Source organism: Hippocampus bargibanti, linkage group LG12 (genome assembly GCF_051943395.1).
Source record: "Hippocampus bargibanti isolate YZ-2025 linkage group LG12, ASM5194339v1, whole genome shotgun sequence".
Lineage (NCBI taxonomy): Eukaryota > Metazoa > Chordata > Actinopteri > Syngnathiformes > Syngnathidae > Hippocampus > Hippocampus bargibanti.
In genome coordinates, this window is record NC_142745.1 from 11181755 (window position 1) to 11195967 (window position 14213).

General features: G+C 40.0%; 1 protein-coding gene across 1 annotated transcript; it reads left to right on the forward strand.

The window, feature by feature from the left end:
* The first annotated feature begins 247 nt into the window (after positions 1-247).
* On the forward strand, positions 248-13945 carry LOC148890464 (dual specificity calcium/calmodulin-dependent 3',5'-cyclic nucleotide phosphodiesterase 1B-like). The gene is made up of 14 exons (XM_089010968.1): positions 248-356; positions 3629-3742; positions 3865-4047; positions 4799-4865; positions 4983-5099; positions 5235-5375; positions 5942-6042; positions 7572-7697; positions 9254-9355; positions 9425-9545; positions 9949-10030; positions 10122-10239; positions 13171-13307; positions 13477-13945. The coding sequence occupies exons 1-14, from the start codon at positions 304-306 to the stop codon at positions 13560-13562; spliced, it is 1548 nt and encodes a 515-aa protein (XP_088867094.1). The 5' UTR covers positions 248-303; the 3' UTR covers positions 13563-13945.
* The last annotated feature ends 268 nt before the right edge of the window (positions 13946-14213 follow it).

Below are 14213 nucleotides of genomic sequence, written 5' to 3' on the forward strand. Positions count from 1 at the left end.
GGTCAGTGCACTCACACTTGTGCACACAAACTGACAAAGATGCTCATACCACACTCATGCACACACACTGACACAGTACGGGCTGGTCCAACCAATCAGAATGAGAGAGTAGGTCCCCCCAGAAGTGGGTGGGAGAGTTGGTGAAACACAAGTCCGTCTCAGGACACACAACTTTTTGAGTTGGTGATTTGGGGAACTTCATTTTGGGGGGTCTCTAGAATAACTCTTTTTTTTTTTCTCTGCACTTTTTTGGGGGGGTGGGGGGGCACTCTGGGGTCCATCAGGGTACAGTTTGAGTGCAGAATGAGTGAACTGGTGCAAATACGTAAGAAACATCTGCAGATGCCCATTTCAAGGTAAGATCAGAGCATAATTTGAGACATTTGAATGACGGCTTTCAACGCCATCAAACCTGACTGATGGGATTTGACCACTTGTTTGAAGTGTGCTATGCAGAAAACAGCCACTAGAAGTCACTGTCTTAAACAAGCATGACCAATTGCTTCTACGTTGTTATCTTATTCAAATTGATGTCTTGTTCTCCAGACATAACTGAAACATGACTTTTTTTTACATTCCTAATCTAGTATACAGATCAAAACATGAGCACTTGCACTAAACATCTGACCGCATGTTTTGTATTCACCAATCTGACTATACTTAGCCGCCACGACACTTGCCAGTTGTTACAGGAACACTCGACTTCCTTGTACCGTAGCTTTGTGGGAGGGGAAACGAGCTGCATGGAATATGGGTCATGTGGCTTTTGTGTTGTTCGGGCTTTGACGGCCTTGCGACGGTTGGTCTATACAACTGCCCATTGTTGGTACGAAATTATATTGAGATCAAATGTACAAGTCAATATCTCTTCCGACCCATACTAAAAGTTGTTTTCTTCAATGGGACGCTAGGGGTAGGCCTTATAGTAGTACATCGCAACACATTACCAAATATGGTTCCTCACCTTTTGTATAAAACCTGCAAAAGCACTAAAGCATGTTAGTTTAAGGAATTGTGTGGTATCTTCGCACTGCTTGAGTATCGTAAAGTAGTCACAGCATGTCGTCAATTTGCAACAGTGAGGCTGCACTGTGTACAAGACAAAGGAGATTTGTCATTCATCTACGTAAACTAAATTGCACTTGACAAGTCATTTCCGGGGAAAATGGGATGTCAAATGTTTCCCCAGCTGCTAAGACGCAAAAGGAGGAGTGATCTGGAAAGATTATGAGTGCTGACATTCGGGTGCTTGCTATTTTTATGGCTCAACAGCTTTCTGAAGATGGTGCCAGATTGAGAAACACTTGAAAAAGCCACGAGTGCCAACTGTAGCATCCTCGCCCGACAGTGGGCCGCACGGCAGTGCTTCAACAACGGTCACGATAGGGATATTGGATATTGGATATGCCTTTATTAGTCTCACAGTGGAGAAATGAGGGGGGAGAGAAAGTTCGACGTTATTTGAAAGAAACTCCTGTCACGTCCAATAAATCGGCATGAGAGAATAAATCGCTAGTGTAAACAGAGGATGGGATTTATCATGGAGACCCAAGTAAACCTGTTCAAGCTTTGAAGATTTATGAATTGCATGAATGCAAGGCATATGGCGTGATTTATTAACCCTTCAGAAGTCCTGAAGTACCACATGACATGAGTACCACATGCACCCTTAGTGCCAAAGAGATTTAAAGTTGCTGTCAGAGAAAAAATAATAATCGCGTTATGAAAGTTATGACAGATAAATAAAAGGAAAGAACAATGAAAGACCGATAATATTAATGATTTTTGTTTACTCTTGTAGGCTAATTCAGGCAACAGAGATGACATTTGTAACATTGCACCCGCATTTAATCCAACACAACCAAAAATGGCTCGGAAATGAAAAATGAAAAACTGAATGTCACAAAATGTCCCGAAGACCTTTTACTTCTGAATTATATCCTCATTTGTTTCCTGAATACATGACTGACAAAAATCGCTCTGAGTCTCCAATTCTCAGAATGTGCGCCTTACATAAGCATGGGAAGTTTTACTCTTGTGGAAAGATCGGCAGCCATGATACCCTCTTGGCCACAGGCATTTTTTTGTTCCCCTTCTTGAGATAATTTGGCATAAAATGGCTTACAAATGAACTCTTAAGACCTCATTGCCTGCTCTGTACGTCATGATTTAAACAGGTGCTTGCAGTTCCGACTGGTGATTCTCCTGGATTGACAAAAATACACATCACATACAAGATGGATTTCTTCACGCCAATGTGGATTAAACAAACAAAAAAAACACATCTGAACAAAGTGGCTTGGGGTCCTGCTGCACCTGCGACCCGATCTCGGATAAGCAGATGTATTATTAACCAATTTGAGTGTTTGAAAAAGGCAGTGAACCAATATTGCATGTAGACATTTGCTGTATGTTTCCTAACACTTGTGAGTCTCCCATAAATTACGTAATTATGAAAAATAACTTCAGAACCTAAAATGTTGCTCACAGTTTCGAAGACGTGGGTAAGACCTGATTTAGAATCTTTAACCTTGGAATGTATGGAGTTTATCCTAGCTGACCTTTGATGTGAGATTTTGAAATGATTGCCAATTATTTCACAAAAAGTATAAATGGAGCTAAAATGTTTTAGGGAGGTATGAAGAAAATTATTTACGTCAAGAAAACCTGTACGAGCACAGGAAGCCAGCGTCCAGCCTTACACCAGCAATTCCCAAAAGTTGAACCAAAAGATCTCAAAATCTGTTCAACCAAACAATAACTCGGGTCATTTCAAGTCAAGTTTATTTCTGTAATCTTGAGTCAAAAGAGTGTGAAAGGGCACAGTTTCGAAAAATCAACATCGCCAAATCTAGGCACGTCTCCTAAGCAAGGAAAAACGCTGAGAAACCCCCATTAACGGGGGGAAAAGGAGGATAGTTTGAGGTGAGATTACAAAAAAGTGTGGGGTGCATTTGGGGTGAAGGGGTTCAGCAGTAAAACAAGCCAAAATCCAGATGTCAGGTAGTAAAGTCAGGCACAAAGACTAATTGCCCATTTGGTGTGTCTTAACCGAGTGTGAAAGTGGAGAATAATGGGTTAAAAGTGATCGTTCGTTCCTGGTTCATGGCTTCTCAGGGTGTTAGAAGTGGGATGTTGAAATCAGCAGGAAGCCAGGTGTTGAACAGAATAAATTAGTTTAATCTTGTAGACAGCAGGTGCATCGTGGGGTGTCGGCCGAGGAGGGGCAGATAGAAAAAAAAAGAGCAAGAAGACGAACTGGGAGAGCATTTAAGACAGACAGGGTGCGATGCAATAGGATGTGACGCAAAGGGATGTGACATCATGTAAACGCAGGCAGGATGACATATTAGGAAGTCCAAAATAAAAACTAACAATGCAAAAAGATGTTTAAAGATGTTCATATAGCACATTACCCCAACATATAAATGCAGATAAATCTTAAATTGAGATGAAACATTGCTCAAATTTCTTTGGGAAGGGCAATCCCAAAACAACTGGAGTCCGAATAGCGAATGCTCAAGAACCTAGAGCTGCCTTCCTACCAACCACAATCACAAACGACGTCTACATTTCCGTTTGTCTTTGATCTCAACATATGAAATAATTGATTTGTGACGGCTCTCAGGCTGCGGAGCATCTTGAAGCAGATGGAGGAGAAAGACATTGACTTTGAAGACATCAAAAGAAATCTGGATGTTACGGCATCGCTATTGGAGGCTGTTTATCTAGATGGAAGCAGGTAGGGAAAATACTAAAAACAATGGCATTGTGAGTTTATTAACGTATCTTTGATATTGTCGGACACGGGGTGGAATGTGCAAAATATGAAATACAGTGTATGTGTGTGAATGTGTGTGTCAGGCAGTGCTTGGAGTCTGAGGACGATCTCCAGCAGCTTCAGTCTGATGGAGTTCCCGCAGAGGTTACTGATTGGCTGGCATCAACATTCACTCAGAGGGTCAGACAGTTGGGGCGCCGGTCAGACGAGAAGCCCAAGTTTCGTAGCATCGTGCACGCAGTACAGGCTGGGATATTTGTGGAGAGGTACTATGTACACAATAATGTGTTGTGGATTAACAGTTAGCACGAAAACCAACTAAAAAGTGGTCAACAGTCAGTCACAGGGCAAACAGACAATCATTCAAAACTCATGGACTGTCTGAAAGAATCAAACCCACACTTGTGGCACAAAAGTATTGTTATGTAAGGATATGAAAGGATTGGTCTACATTCAATCGCAGTGGTGGCTGAAATAATCAGTGATTCACACTTTCATATACACCAGTCCTTGAACGGGAATCAACACACCCTGAACACATCAACACACATCGGCCAAGGACAGCCTGTAATCGCCAGGCAAATAGAGACATACGGTCATTCATATCCACACCTCAGTCAGTGTTCAGTGTGCATGAATGGATCCCACACTCAGTATAAGTCAGCTGAGTGAAGCACTATATGCTCAGGATTCGTCACAGCTCCTCCCAGTTGTGAATTACACATTGGATAGGTCACTATTCAATAAAATAGTTGTAAATTTACCATAATGAAATGATAGTAGATTGACAACAACTAAGACGATGCAAACTTTTTCTTGACAACAACCTTAACAACCCCACTACAGACCATCTTGAACCAGTAAAGCATTGGCCCCCGGTTTCTATTTGGAAACATCCTCACCAAAGTGTATGGGGACTTGGAGGATTTTATATAAACACCTCCCGAGACGAGTTTGCTGCACAGTCTCAGCATGTGAACTTCAAGTGAACTGAACATAAACATTGCATTATTTCAGGATGTTCAAGAGGGCCTACACGGCCTCCATGCCAGATCAACCTGCCACCATCATAAAGTGTCTGAGGGTAAGATCCTAAAACATCTTGCTGTGAGTCGCGTGTTTGTGCAGCTTGTCCGAGCGCAGCACCAAGAGATCAATAATGCTATCATGCAAATCACCTTTTCCCAATCTCTCTCTTAAGGACGTCGACCGTTGGAATTTTGACGTGTTTGCCTTGAACGCCGCTAGCTCTGATCACGCTCTGCAAACACTTTTCTTCGAACTAGTCAACAGATATGAACTCAACAGCCGCTTCAAGGTATTTTTTTTCATCCAAACATCGTATTAGATTTCTCTGGAATGTTTAGTTACACACCGGCCTTAAATTGAACACAACTGAGGCCATTTCCAAGGGGCTGAAAAGAGGCTGACGCTATTGAGTGATTTGTTCTAGATTCCCATTTCGAGTCTCACGCTGTTCATGTCTGCTGTGGAGAAAGGATACTGCAAACACAACAATCCATACCACAGCCACGTGCACGCAGCGGACGTCACCCAGACCTTGCACTGCCTGCTGCTGCGATCCGGTCTAGTGGTACAATTTGGGTTTTGATTAATTAAAGTCCAGATAAGGATTAAGATGACTGATGACCAATGCAACAGTTCAGACTTTGAGGAGGCTTAAGGTGTAAAAAATCCAACACCAAGTCAAGACCGACTGACAAGTTAAGGCATGGAGGAGTTTGAAGGATTTGACTGGCTGACAATTCAACACATGGAGGAGTTTGAAGGACTTTGAGGAATGAACAAGAAAGGACAGCTAATCTGAGATGTTAGGACTAATACACGTTTAAAACTTCAAAAGAGTGAACCGTGAGTCAATACTGAGACATTGATGAGTAGTGATCAATTTAAGACCAAGATTCTGACTATTGGCAGACCGTGTTGTGCCTCGCTGGGAGTTCAAGACTTTCAGGTGTCAACTCCTGAACTTTGATGAATCAAGACCAAGTCAAGACTTGAGACTTTGTAGTGTTAAAACCAGTTCAAGACCAAGACTTATGACATCAAAAGGTTATGACCAAGCCAATAAAAAGATTTAAAACCAAGTCAAGACGACATGATTGATTGATTGACGTGTTTCTGCCGTTTAACAATCAGCATTGGCTAACCGAGCTGGAGGTGATGGCATCATTGTTCGCTGCAGCCATTCATGACTATGAGCATACGGGGACCACCAACAACTTTCATATTCAGACAAAGTAAGTTTTTTTTTTATTGTTGTTGTTGTCCTGGAAAAAATGACTCCACATTTAGCCAAATTCTAACAAACGTGTCCATTTGTATAACATCATGTTATGATGTCAAGGAATATAACATATACTGTTTGTTGTTTTATAGAGGGCTACAGTCTTAACACAAACATGTTCACGGTATTTTTAGATCCCTGTATAACCATCCGCCCTGCAGAAAGTGTTGTATTATATATGGCTCATTGTTTATATGTCCAACTAAGTATGGCGGAACCTACTCAAACCGAGCGCCTCGAAAAGTGCAACAATTTGGAGTTCAACTAAAAACATCTACAAAATGATGCCTCACAAGCTCCAAACTAAACAAAGCTTCAAACCACCGTGAGCATCATAACAGAAATGTAACATGACAATAAAGTATCTGATTTTGCAGTGCAACAAGAGCAAAAAATGAATCCAACAGATAATGACAAACAGCATATTCTATAAACACTGCAGACAAAAAAAACATTGTGGATAACTTTTCACCATTCAAATCAGAATCAGAATCAGAATCAGAATACCTTTATTCGTCCCGCAATGGGGAAATTATTAGCAAAAATATTAGCATACTTAAAGGACAACCGACGCCTCCGGACAAGTTCTGTCCATAATTTGTGAAATGGCTTCAAATGACTTCCACTCAGCGTATTTTACAAAGATTCCACCGCATATAGCTATATTTTACGTTTTAAGACTCGCGCTGAATATTAAGGAAGTCTTGTTTTCGAGTTGGTGACGATTCCTGACGTGACATCACGTCAGGAACGCCCCTGGCCGAGAAAGCGACACACAATGCATTTTGGGTAATTTGTTTGGTCTGAAAAGTTCGTGTTGATCCGTGTTGATGGCGAAATTAGAAGGAAAAAACAAAAATAACGCGATGGTGAATCATTGTGTGTTGCACCACGACAACTATTTCATACTAGAATATACATCAAAAATATCAGCCTGCGTGTTTTGGGTATTTTAGATGCTATAAAACGTTTTTTTGATGTCAGGAAACAAAAAAAATGGCGTTGGTTGTCTTTTAAAGATTTTCCTGGACAATGAAATTTTTGGGATAGTACAATTTGTAGTCTGCAAGTATTTTAGTTTACATTACAATGAGGCCTTGAGACAGAAATTTAATTGTTCCTCTGATTGTGCTCATAACTCAAAACTCATCACGATTATATCGGAAATCCATTCCTCTGTTATCTGAACCACTTCTCCTCGAGGGGGTTTCTTTCTCATTTGAAACAGATGGAAAGACCATGAATCAGTTTCAGATTCCCAAAAAAGTTATAGGGGATTCTCATCAAATATCTTAAATTAGATTAGATAACCTTAATTGTTCTCACAATGCAGAAATTACGGACATACTTTAGTCGTCAAAAGTAAAACAATACCGTTTTTGCCATGGGTAAAATGATAACTAGTTCAAACAGTATATATGAAACCAATGAGTGCACATACCTTTCATGGATGTGTTTTTGTTTTGTTTGTTGCCTTGTCAGGTCTGACTTTGCATTGATCTACAATGACCGCTCGGTGCAGGAAAGTCATCATCTGAGCGCAGCATTCCGTCTCCTTCAGGATGACCAAATGAATATCTTCATTCATTTGACACGAGAGGAGTGGATGTAAGGCTTTTTTCGATTTTCAAAGGGCATTTATGTTGTAGATTTATGATAAAGTTTGCTCTTGGTGCTAGCGAGACCAGATTGGTAATCTCACGTGCGCAATTTACAGCACGACACAACATTGAATTCTACACAATAAAGCTAGCGTATTTTCCGGTCTATAAGGCGCACCCTAAAGCCTTGATTTTTTTTCAAAAGATGACCCTGCGCCTCATACTCTGGTGCACCGTATACACCAGAAAATACGGTAGTTTACTTCACGCTTGACTCTTAAAGGACAACAGACGCCTCCGGACAAGTTGTGTCCATAATTTATAAAATCACTTCAAATGACTTCTACTGAGCGTATTTTACAAAGATTCCACCACATATAGCTATATTTTGCATTTTAAGACTGGCGCTGAATATTCAGAAAGTATTTTTTTCGAGTTGATGACGATCACATTTGGAAGGCCCCCTGACGAGAAAGCGACACACAATGCATTTTGTGGTCCTTTGTTTGGTCTGAAAACTTCGTGCTGATCCGTGTTGATGGCAAAATTAGAAGAAAAACACATAAATAACGCGATGATGAATCGTTGTGTGTTGCACCAAGACTACTATTTTATATTCGCTGACACAAATTCCCAGCAGACAAATAAGCCCATTTCCAACGGAGCTTTGGCACCATCTCTTGCATTTTCTGGGACGCTACATTGCTGTCATTGACGGCTCAAATTGATATGGGAGGACTCCTTTAATCGATTGCAGACATGTATGCTTTCCTCTTCAGAACTATTTGAATCATATTAATAACTGATGAGTAACAAGAAAGCATCTTCCTAGAATCTGAAGCCATTGTTTCGTTCTCGAGCGAGGCAATACGTCTTGTCGTGACGTCACAAACAAGGGGGCGGTACCTTCTGAAACTGGCCATTTCCGGTTTAATTTTGAAGTCGTTTTTGGACACTAAGTCATTTTTATTGGTGTTTTGCATTTGACTAAAAATATCAGCCTGCGTGTTTTGGGTATTTTAGATGCTATAAAACGTTTTTCTGATGTCAGTTTGGAAACAAAAAAATGGTGTCGGTTGTCCTTTAAGGTGATGACCTGCGATTTACTATATATACATCATTGGGTACAACTCAAGACACTAAATAGGCCGCGACTGAATCAACAAAACAGAAGAATAGGTCACAACTTTTCTTCAAAATAACAACAGTACACTTGTAAAGTGCAAGACCACGAATATTTGGTTTTTAGAAAAGAAAATAATGTTATTAATGTCATCTAAAGGCTTTTTTCCTCTTGAAATACAAAAAAAATCCACTTTTGTTTCCCTCTAAAATTATTCTTACATGATTCAAGTAGTGTGTAGAATTTAGCACCATCTAGTGGTCAACGAATAGAATCAATGTCCCTTGGTCATTCCGCTTGTGATTGATTTGGGACCAGTCCGCAACATATTGGGCATCCCCATCTCAATATTTTTCCAACATGACATTCAAGCCTTGTTGCTGCAACAGCGGTTGCTCGAAGCAAACTTTTAATTTCTTTTTCAATGGACGCCCACACAGGGAGCTACGTTCCCTTGTCATCGAGATGGTGCTATCGACAGACATGTCCTCTCACCTCCTCCAAGTAAAAGCTATGAAATCCTGTCTTCAGCAACAAGAACGGTACGCACACCCAAGACATTGAGGAATTATTTCGGGAGCATCTAACACCATTATTTTTCGGTCTTATAGAATCGAGAAGGGCAAGGCTTTATCACTATTACTGCACACGGCCGACATAAGCCATCCGTCCAAACCCTGGTCTCTGCACTCCAGATGGACCAAAGCCCTGATGGAAGAGTTCTTCCGGCAGGTAGGAACATGAATCAAATGATTTGATACTAAAATTTTAAGGGGGTAAAATTTCTAAGATAATGTTATTCATGCAACCTTTTTTGTCATGACACCAAATCATTCTCATGATCGAATATTTGTGTGGTTTGACCCCACAACCACTTTGATGTGCGATTCACATACATACTCTTCCTATCATTAAGTGATTTTTTAAAAAACCAAAATAGAAAAGAAGAGGCGCACTGTGCAGCCTCGCTGCTTCTCTTCAGGAACTAAAACTAGACAAGAAAAGATTTTCCAGCGTTATTTCGACAGTGGGATGACGCTTCAGATGTGTCATAAGCTCGGCACAGATATTTTGAGTCTTGGAGTGGGATGCCTTTTTAAGATATCGGCTGGTTGTCTCTTTCTACCATGGGGAGGGTGATAGAGAAGCGGAACTCGGTCTGCCCTTCTCGCCGCTGTGTGATCGAAAAACAACCCTGGTGGCCGAGTCCCAAATTGGTATGTACTGTACATTAATGGAACACACACAAAAACTGTTTTCATTTGTCCCGAATAACATCACACTTACGTTGGATTTTGTTTCCCGCAGGTTTCATTGACTTTATCGTGCACCCGACGTTCTCCCTGCTGACGGACATGGCGGAAAAGATTGTGGTTCCTTTGGTGGAGGAGAACCCGGGACCACCGGATCCCTGTAACAGACACAGGTACTGGCCTGTCATCAAGCAACACTTAAAGGACAACCGACATCACTTTTTTGTTTCCTAACTGACATCAGAAAAACGTTTTATAGCATCTAAAATACCCAAAACACGCAGTATGATATTTTTAGTCAAATGCAAAACACCAATAAAAATGACTTAAAGTGTGCTGAAACTGCAAAAAAAAATGACGTCTTGCCTTGCTGGAGAATCAAAACAATGGCTTCAGAATCGGAGAATATGCTTTCTTGTTAATCATCCAGTTATGAATGTGATTCAAATAGTTCTGAGGAGGAAAGCATACATGTTTGCAATCGATTAAAGAATTCATTCCGTGCCATTTTGAGGTATCTGGGGGCGGGAAATGTAGCACCAAAAAGAGGCAGAAAATGGTGACAAAGCTCCGTGTAAGGAATTAATCAGCCTGTAGAAACGGGCTGATTAATTCCTTACGAAGTTTTCAGACCAAACAAAGTACAGCAAAATGCATTGATGTGATGGAAGGACTGCTACAATGTGTCCTTTTTTCGGTCAGGGGCACTCCTTCAGTGACGTAACGTAAGGACTCGTCACAAACTCAAAAACAAGACTTCCGGATTATTCAGCGCGAGTCTTAAAACGTAAAATATAGCTATATGCGGTGGAATCTTTGTAAAATACGCTCAGTAGAAGTCATTTGAAGCCATTTTACAAATTATGGACACAACTTGTCCGGAGACGTCGGTTCTCCTTTAAAATAACATGGATAAGACAGAATGGATAACACACACAAAACAATGTACAGACGCTCACCAATTTACGAATGAGATACGTTCCGAACGGACGTTCGTAAGGTGAATTACTTTGTAAGTTGCTTCAGTGCTATATTTTGGATGGAATGTATGTTTAAACCTTATATAAGTATGTTTAAGGTTTATATAAGTATGTTTAATGCTTGTATAAGCAACCTGTATTGGTTTGTACTAAAAAAAACATTTAATAAAATATATGCTCTATAAACGTACGAACATGTACAACTGGAGAGAATAGTACATATGTTCCTACAAAAATGGTCAAATGTACCGTTGTTCATAACTTGAATGTTCGTAAATAGGGGGTGTCTGTACTGATGTTGAGAGTGTTGAGAGTAAACTATTTTTTGTGACCAAACGAACAAATATCTCACAAAATATATCACAACCCACAGATGTGCATAATAAAATGAACCTATATCCTGTAGACAGAAAACACAGTATTGAAGAGGATTTAACCATTGCTAATCACTCAAAATGTAATCCGGAACAAAAGATGGAGCTACACACCATATGAAAACGATTACCGTATTTTCCATTTCCATTCGGAAAACTTTTGATATTTGTATATTATAATTGGATTTTCTTGTCATTCATTGAAGGTGCGGCTTATTCATCGGAAAATACAGTAAATAAATAATCAGACCACAAACCCGGAACCCGAGATGGACAAGGAGAATCCATTATATTTTTAAATATATATAAATAATAAAACGAGTGAAAATAAAGAAATTAACTGGTTCAATGGCGTGAATTGGGGCACTCATCAGTCAAGGCCCTGTTTTTTAAAGGGGCCATATCCGTTTTAAACAACAACCATTTTAAATGTTATGGCAAAGGCACAAGCAAAGTCAAATTGTTACCTTCTCATCAAAGTGGGTCCTTCTTCTGGAATATGTGTCGTGTGAAGTGAAGTCATCCTTTGATTCCGTTGCGTTGTTGTTGTTGTTGTTTTTTTTTTTTTGCAAGGCTGGGAGGGCATTTAGCTTTATTGGTGGTCAAAATTCAAGCAAAAAAAAATCCATCAGCTCAACACGTACGATATTATGAACTTCTGATGACTCTTTTAACTAGTGGCAGGCCTTCCTAGGCCTTCAGTAGTGCTACGTGCTACTTCTGAATCACACCACCCACAGTGATTTTCAATTTAAGAGATCGTCAGGTGTAGCGTGAGAAACTCTAATGCCCCTTTTTCAAATTTAAAATTTTACAAACATTTATTCATCATTTTCTGTCAATATTATGTCATTGTCCGGTGTCCGTGCTGAAAAGACTGGGAGTGTAATTTAATATTCGTCCGTGTGGCAACACGTCACCATTGCCTCTTCCTGCGAGATGGTTAGTGGTGTGCCGCAAAAAAAATCCAAGGTAAAAAAAACGTGCCTTGGTTCAAAAATGGTTGAAAAAAACTGAACTAGAGGATGTCATTACCTCGGAAATAACGTGACATGAAGAAATATAGTCATTAAACTGTTAGAATTTTTACTATGAACGTGTGGATTCGTGATCAAATATTAGTTGCTATTTTTGCTAATTTCGGAGCTGTCCAACCTTTCTTAATGATGTCCATCTATTCTTGAAAACTCCGTCTTGAAAATGGCTATTTCTTCTCCTCCTTCAGCCATTGTGGGTTGACAAAATTTAAATCAACACAAAAATCCTCGCAACAGATACAGTGTGCCAGGCTACAATCACTAGCGGCTAGTGATACTGATTGGCTAGTGACTCGCCAATCATGTGATTAGCCAACCATAACTTGCAAAATCTATTACGTCAACCTGGCCCGCGATATGGCCTTGGGTTGCCAATACGAACTCTGATTGGTTAAAGCAGCGGGTACATCGCCATTAATTTTTATGCTCCAGTGCACTGTGAAGGCGTCCAGGTAGATTTCTGCCCCTGGTAACAAATGATGACTGAAATGTCATTGGATAAAAGCTTAAAAAAAAACGAAAACAGACATTTGGAATCAGCATAACAGGGGGGGGGGGAACAATGAAATTAAACAAAAAGACAATTTGGAATTATTTAATAAGAATTCATTGACAAAATATAAAATCACACCTATATGTAATTACTTGGAATTTCTTCCCGGTTGCCTGTCTATTCTATTGTATTGCCTCTGTGCTGTTTTTTGGCCCTCTAGTAACGTGTGGAAAGAAAGCTCCAGAGGCCTGCAGTGGAGTCTGGCTCACATCACAGCCGAACTGGTCAGCTTCCGTTCAACGTGGACGCGTCACACCGACGATAATAAGCTTAAATGGAAAGACGGAGGATCCAACGGTATTTTTCCCCATCATTCAATATCAACAGGACAGTGCACCGTCCATTTAGCTGATTGCAATTGGGGAATGATGTCCAAAATGAGCTATGCTAAGTCACGTGATCTATTTTACAGCCGTTTCTTACTTTGGGGGTTATTTATTTTTTATTTTCTTCTTTATTTCTGCAGGAATTTCAGAGGCCCAGGTGTCAAAAGAGCAAAGAGGCACAACAGAAGAACAATCGCATGAATCTCAGCAGGATGCCACTACATAAACAAAACAGTAGACTTGACTACTTTTAAAAAAGTCTTGGCTTTTTTTTGTACTTTATGTGTTGAGCTGAATATCACTGTAACAAAACCACAATGCTATGATATTGTCCTATTTTTAAGAGCATAATTTAATGGTACAATTGTGTAACATGCTGGCCATGTTGTACTATCACTAGAGCATCTTATTAAATTAATTTCCAAGCAGCTTGTCGCAAGTGTTATTTTCACATTATCCTTTTTTTTTCTTCTAACCTGCTTATTTTCACAAGGCTTGCGGGCGTTCTATCCCAGCCACATTCTGATGGTTGGCGGGTACATTCTGAGTTGATCGTAAGGTGTAAATAAACAATAAATATAGACAATAAGAATAAAGTGAGAATGATTAAAGTCAGAATCTAGTCAACTTTTTTTTCTTCAGTGGCCCTATTCCTCTTCCATACTTTCATAATGTTTGCGGCACTAAATTGGGAATTTATACATTATGCAACAAATAAAAGTTTTATATTTCCCCTGGTCTACGGTACCTATTGAAACTGATTTGCAAACTGCTTCAGGTGATGCATGCTTGTATGGGTTACCCACCAGAAACGTCGACTTATAGACGTAAATTGATGCGATGCTACTCAATATAAGTGGCCTTGTTTATGAAAAAT

What these genes read in the sequence shown, in the direction of transcription:
- LOC148890464 (XM_089010968.1), top strand. Translation starts at nt 304, where the DNA reads ATGAGTGAACTGGTGCAAATACGTAAGAAACATCTGCAGATGCCCATT. An exon ending in AACTCAACAGCCGCTTCAAG is followed by an intron (nt 5,100 to 5,234) that starts GTATTTTTTTTC and finishes GATTTGTTCTAG; the next exon opens with ATTCCCATTTCGAGTCTCAC. An exon ending in TGTCTTCAGCAACAAGAACG is followed by an intron (nt 9,356 to 9,424) that starts GTACGCACACCC and finishes TCGGTCTTATAG; the next exon opens with AATCGAGAAGGGCAAGGCTT.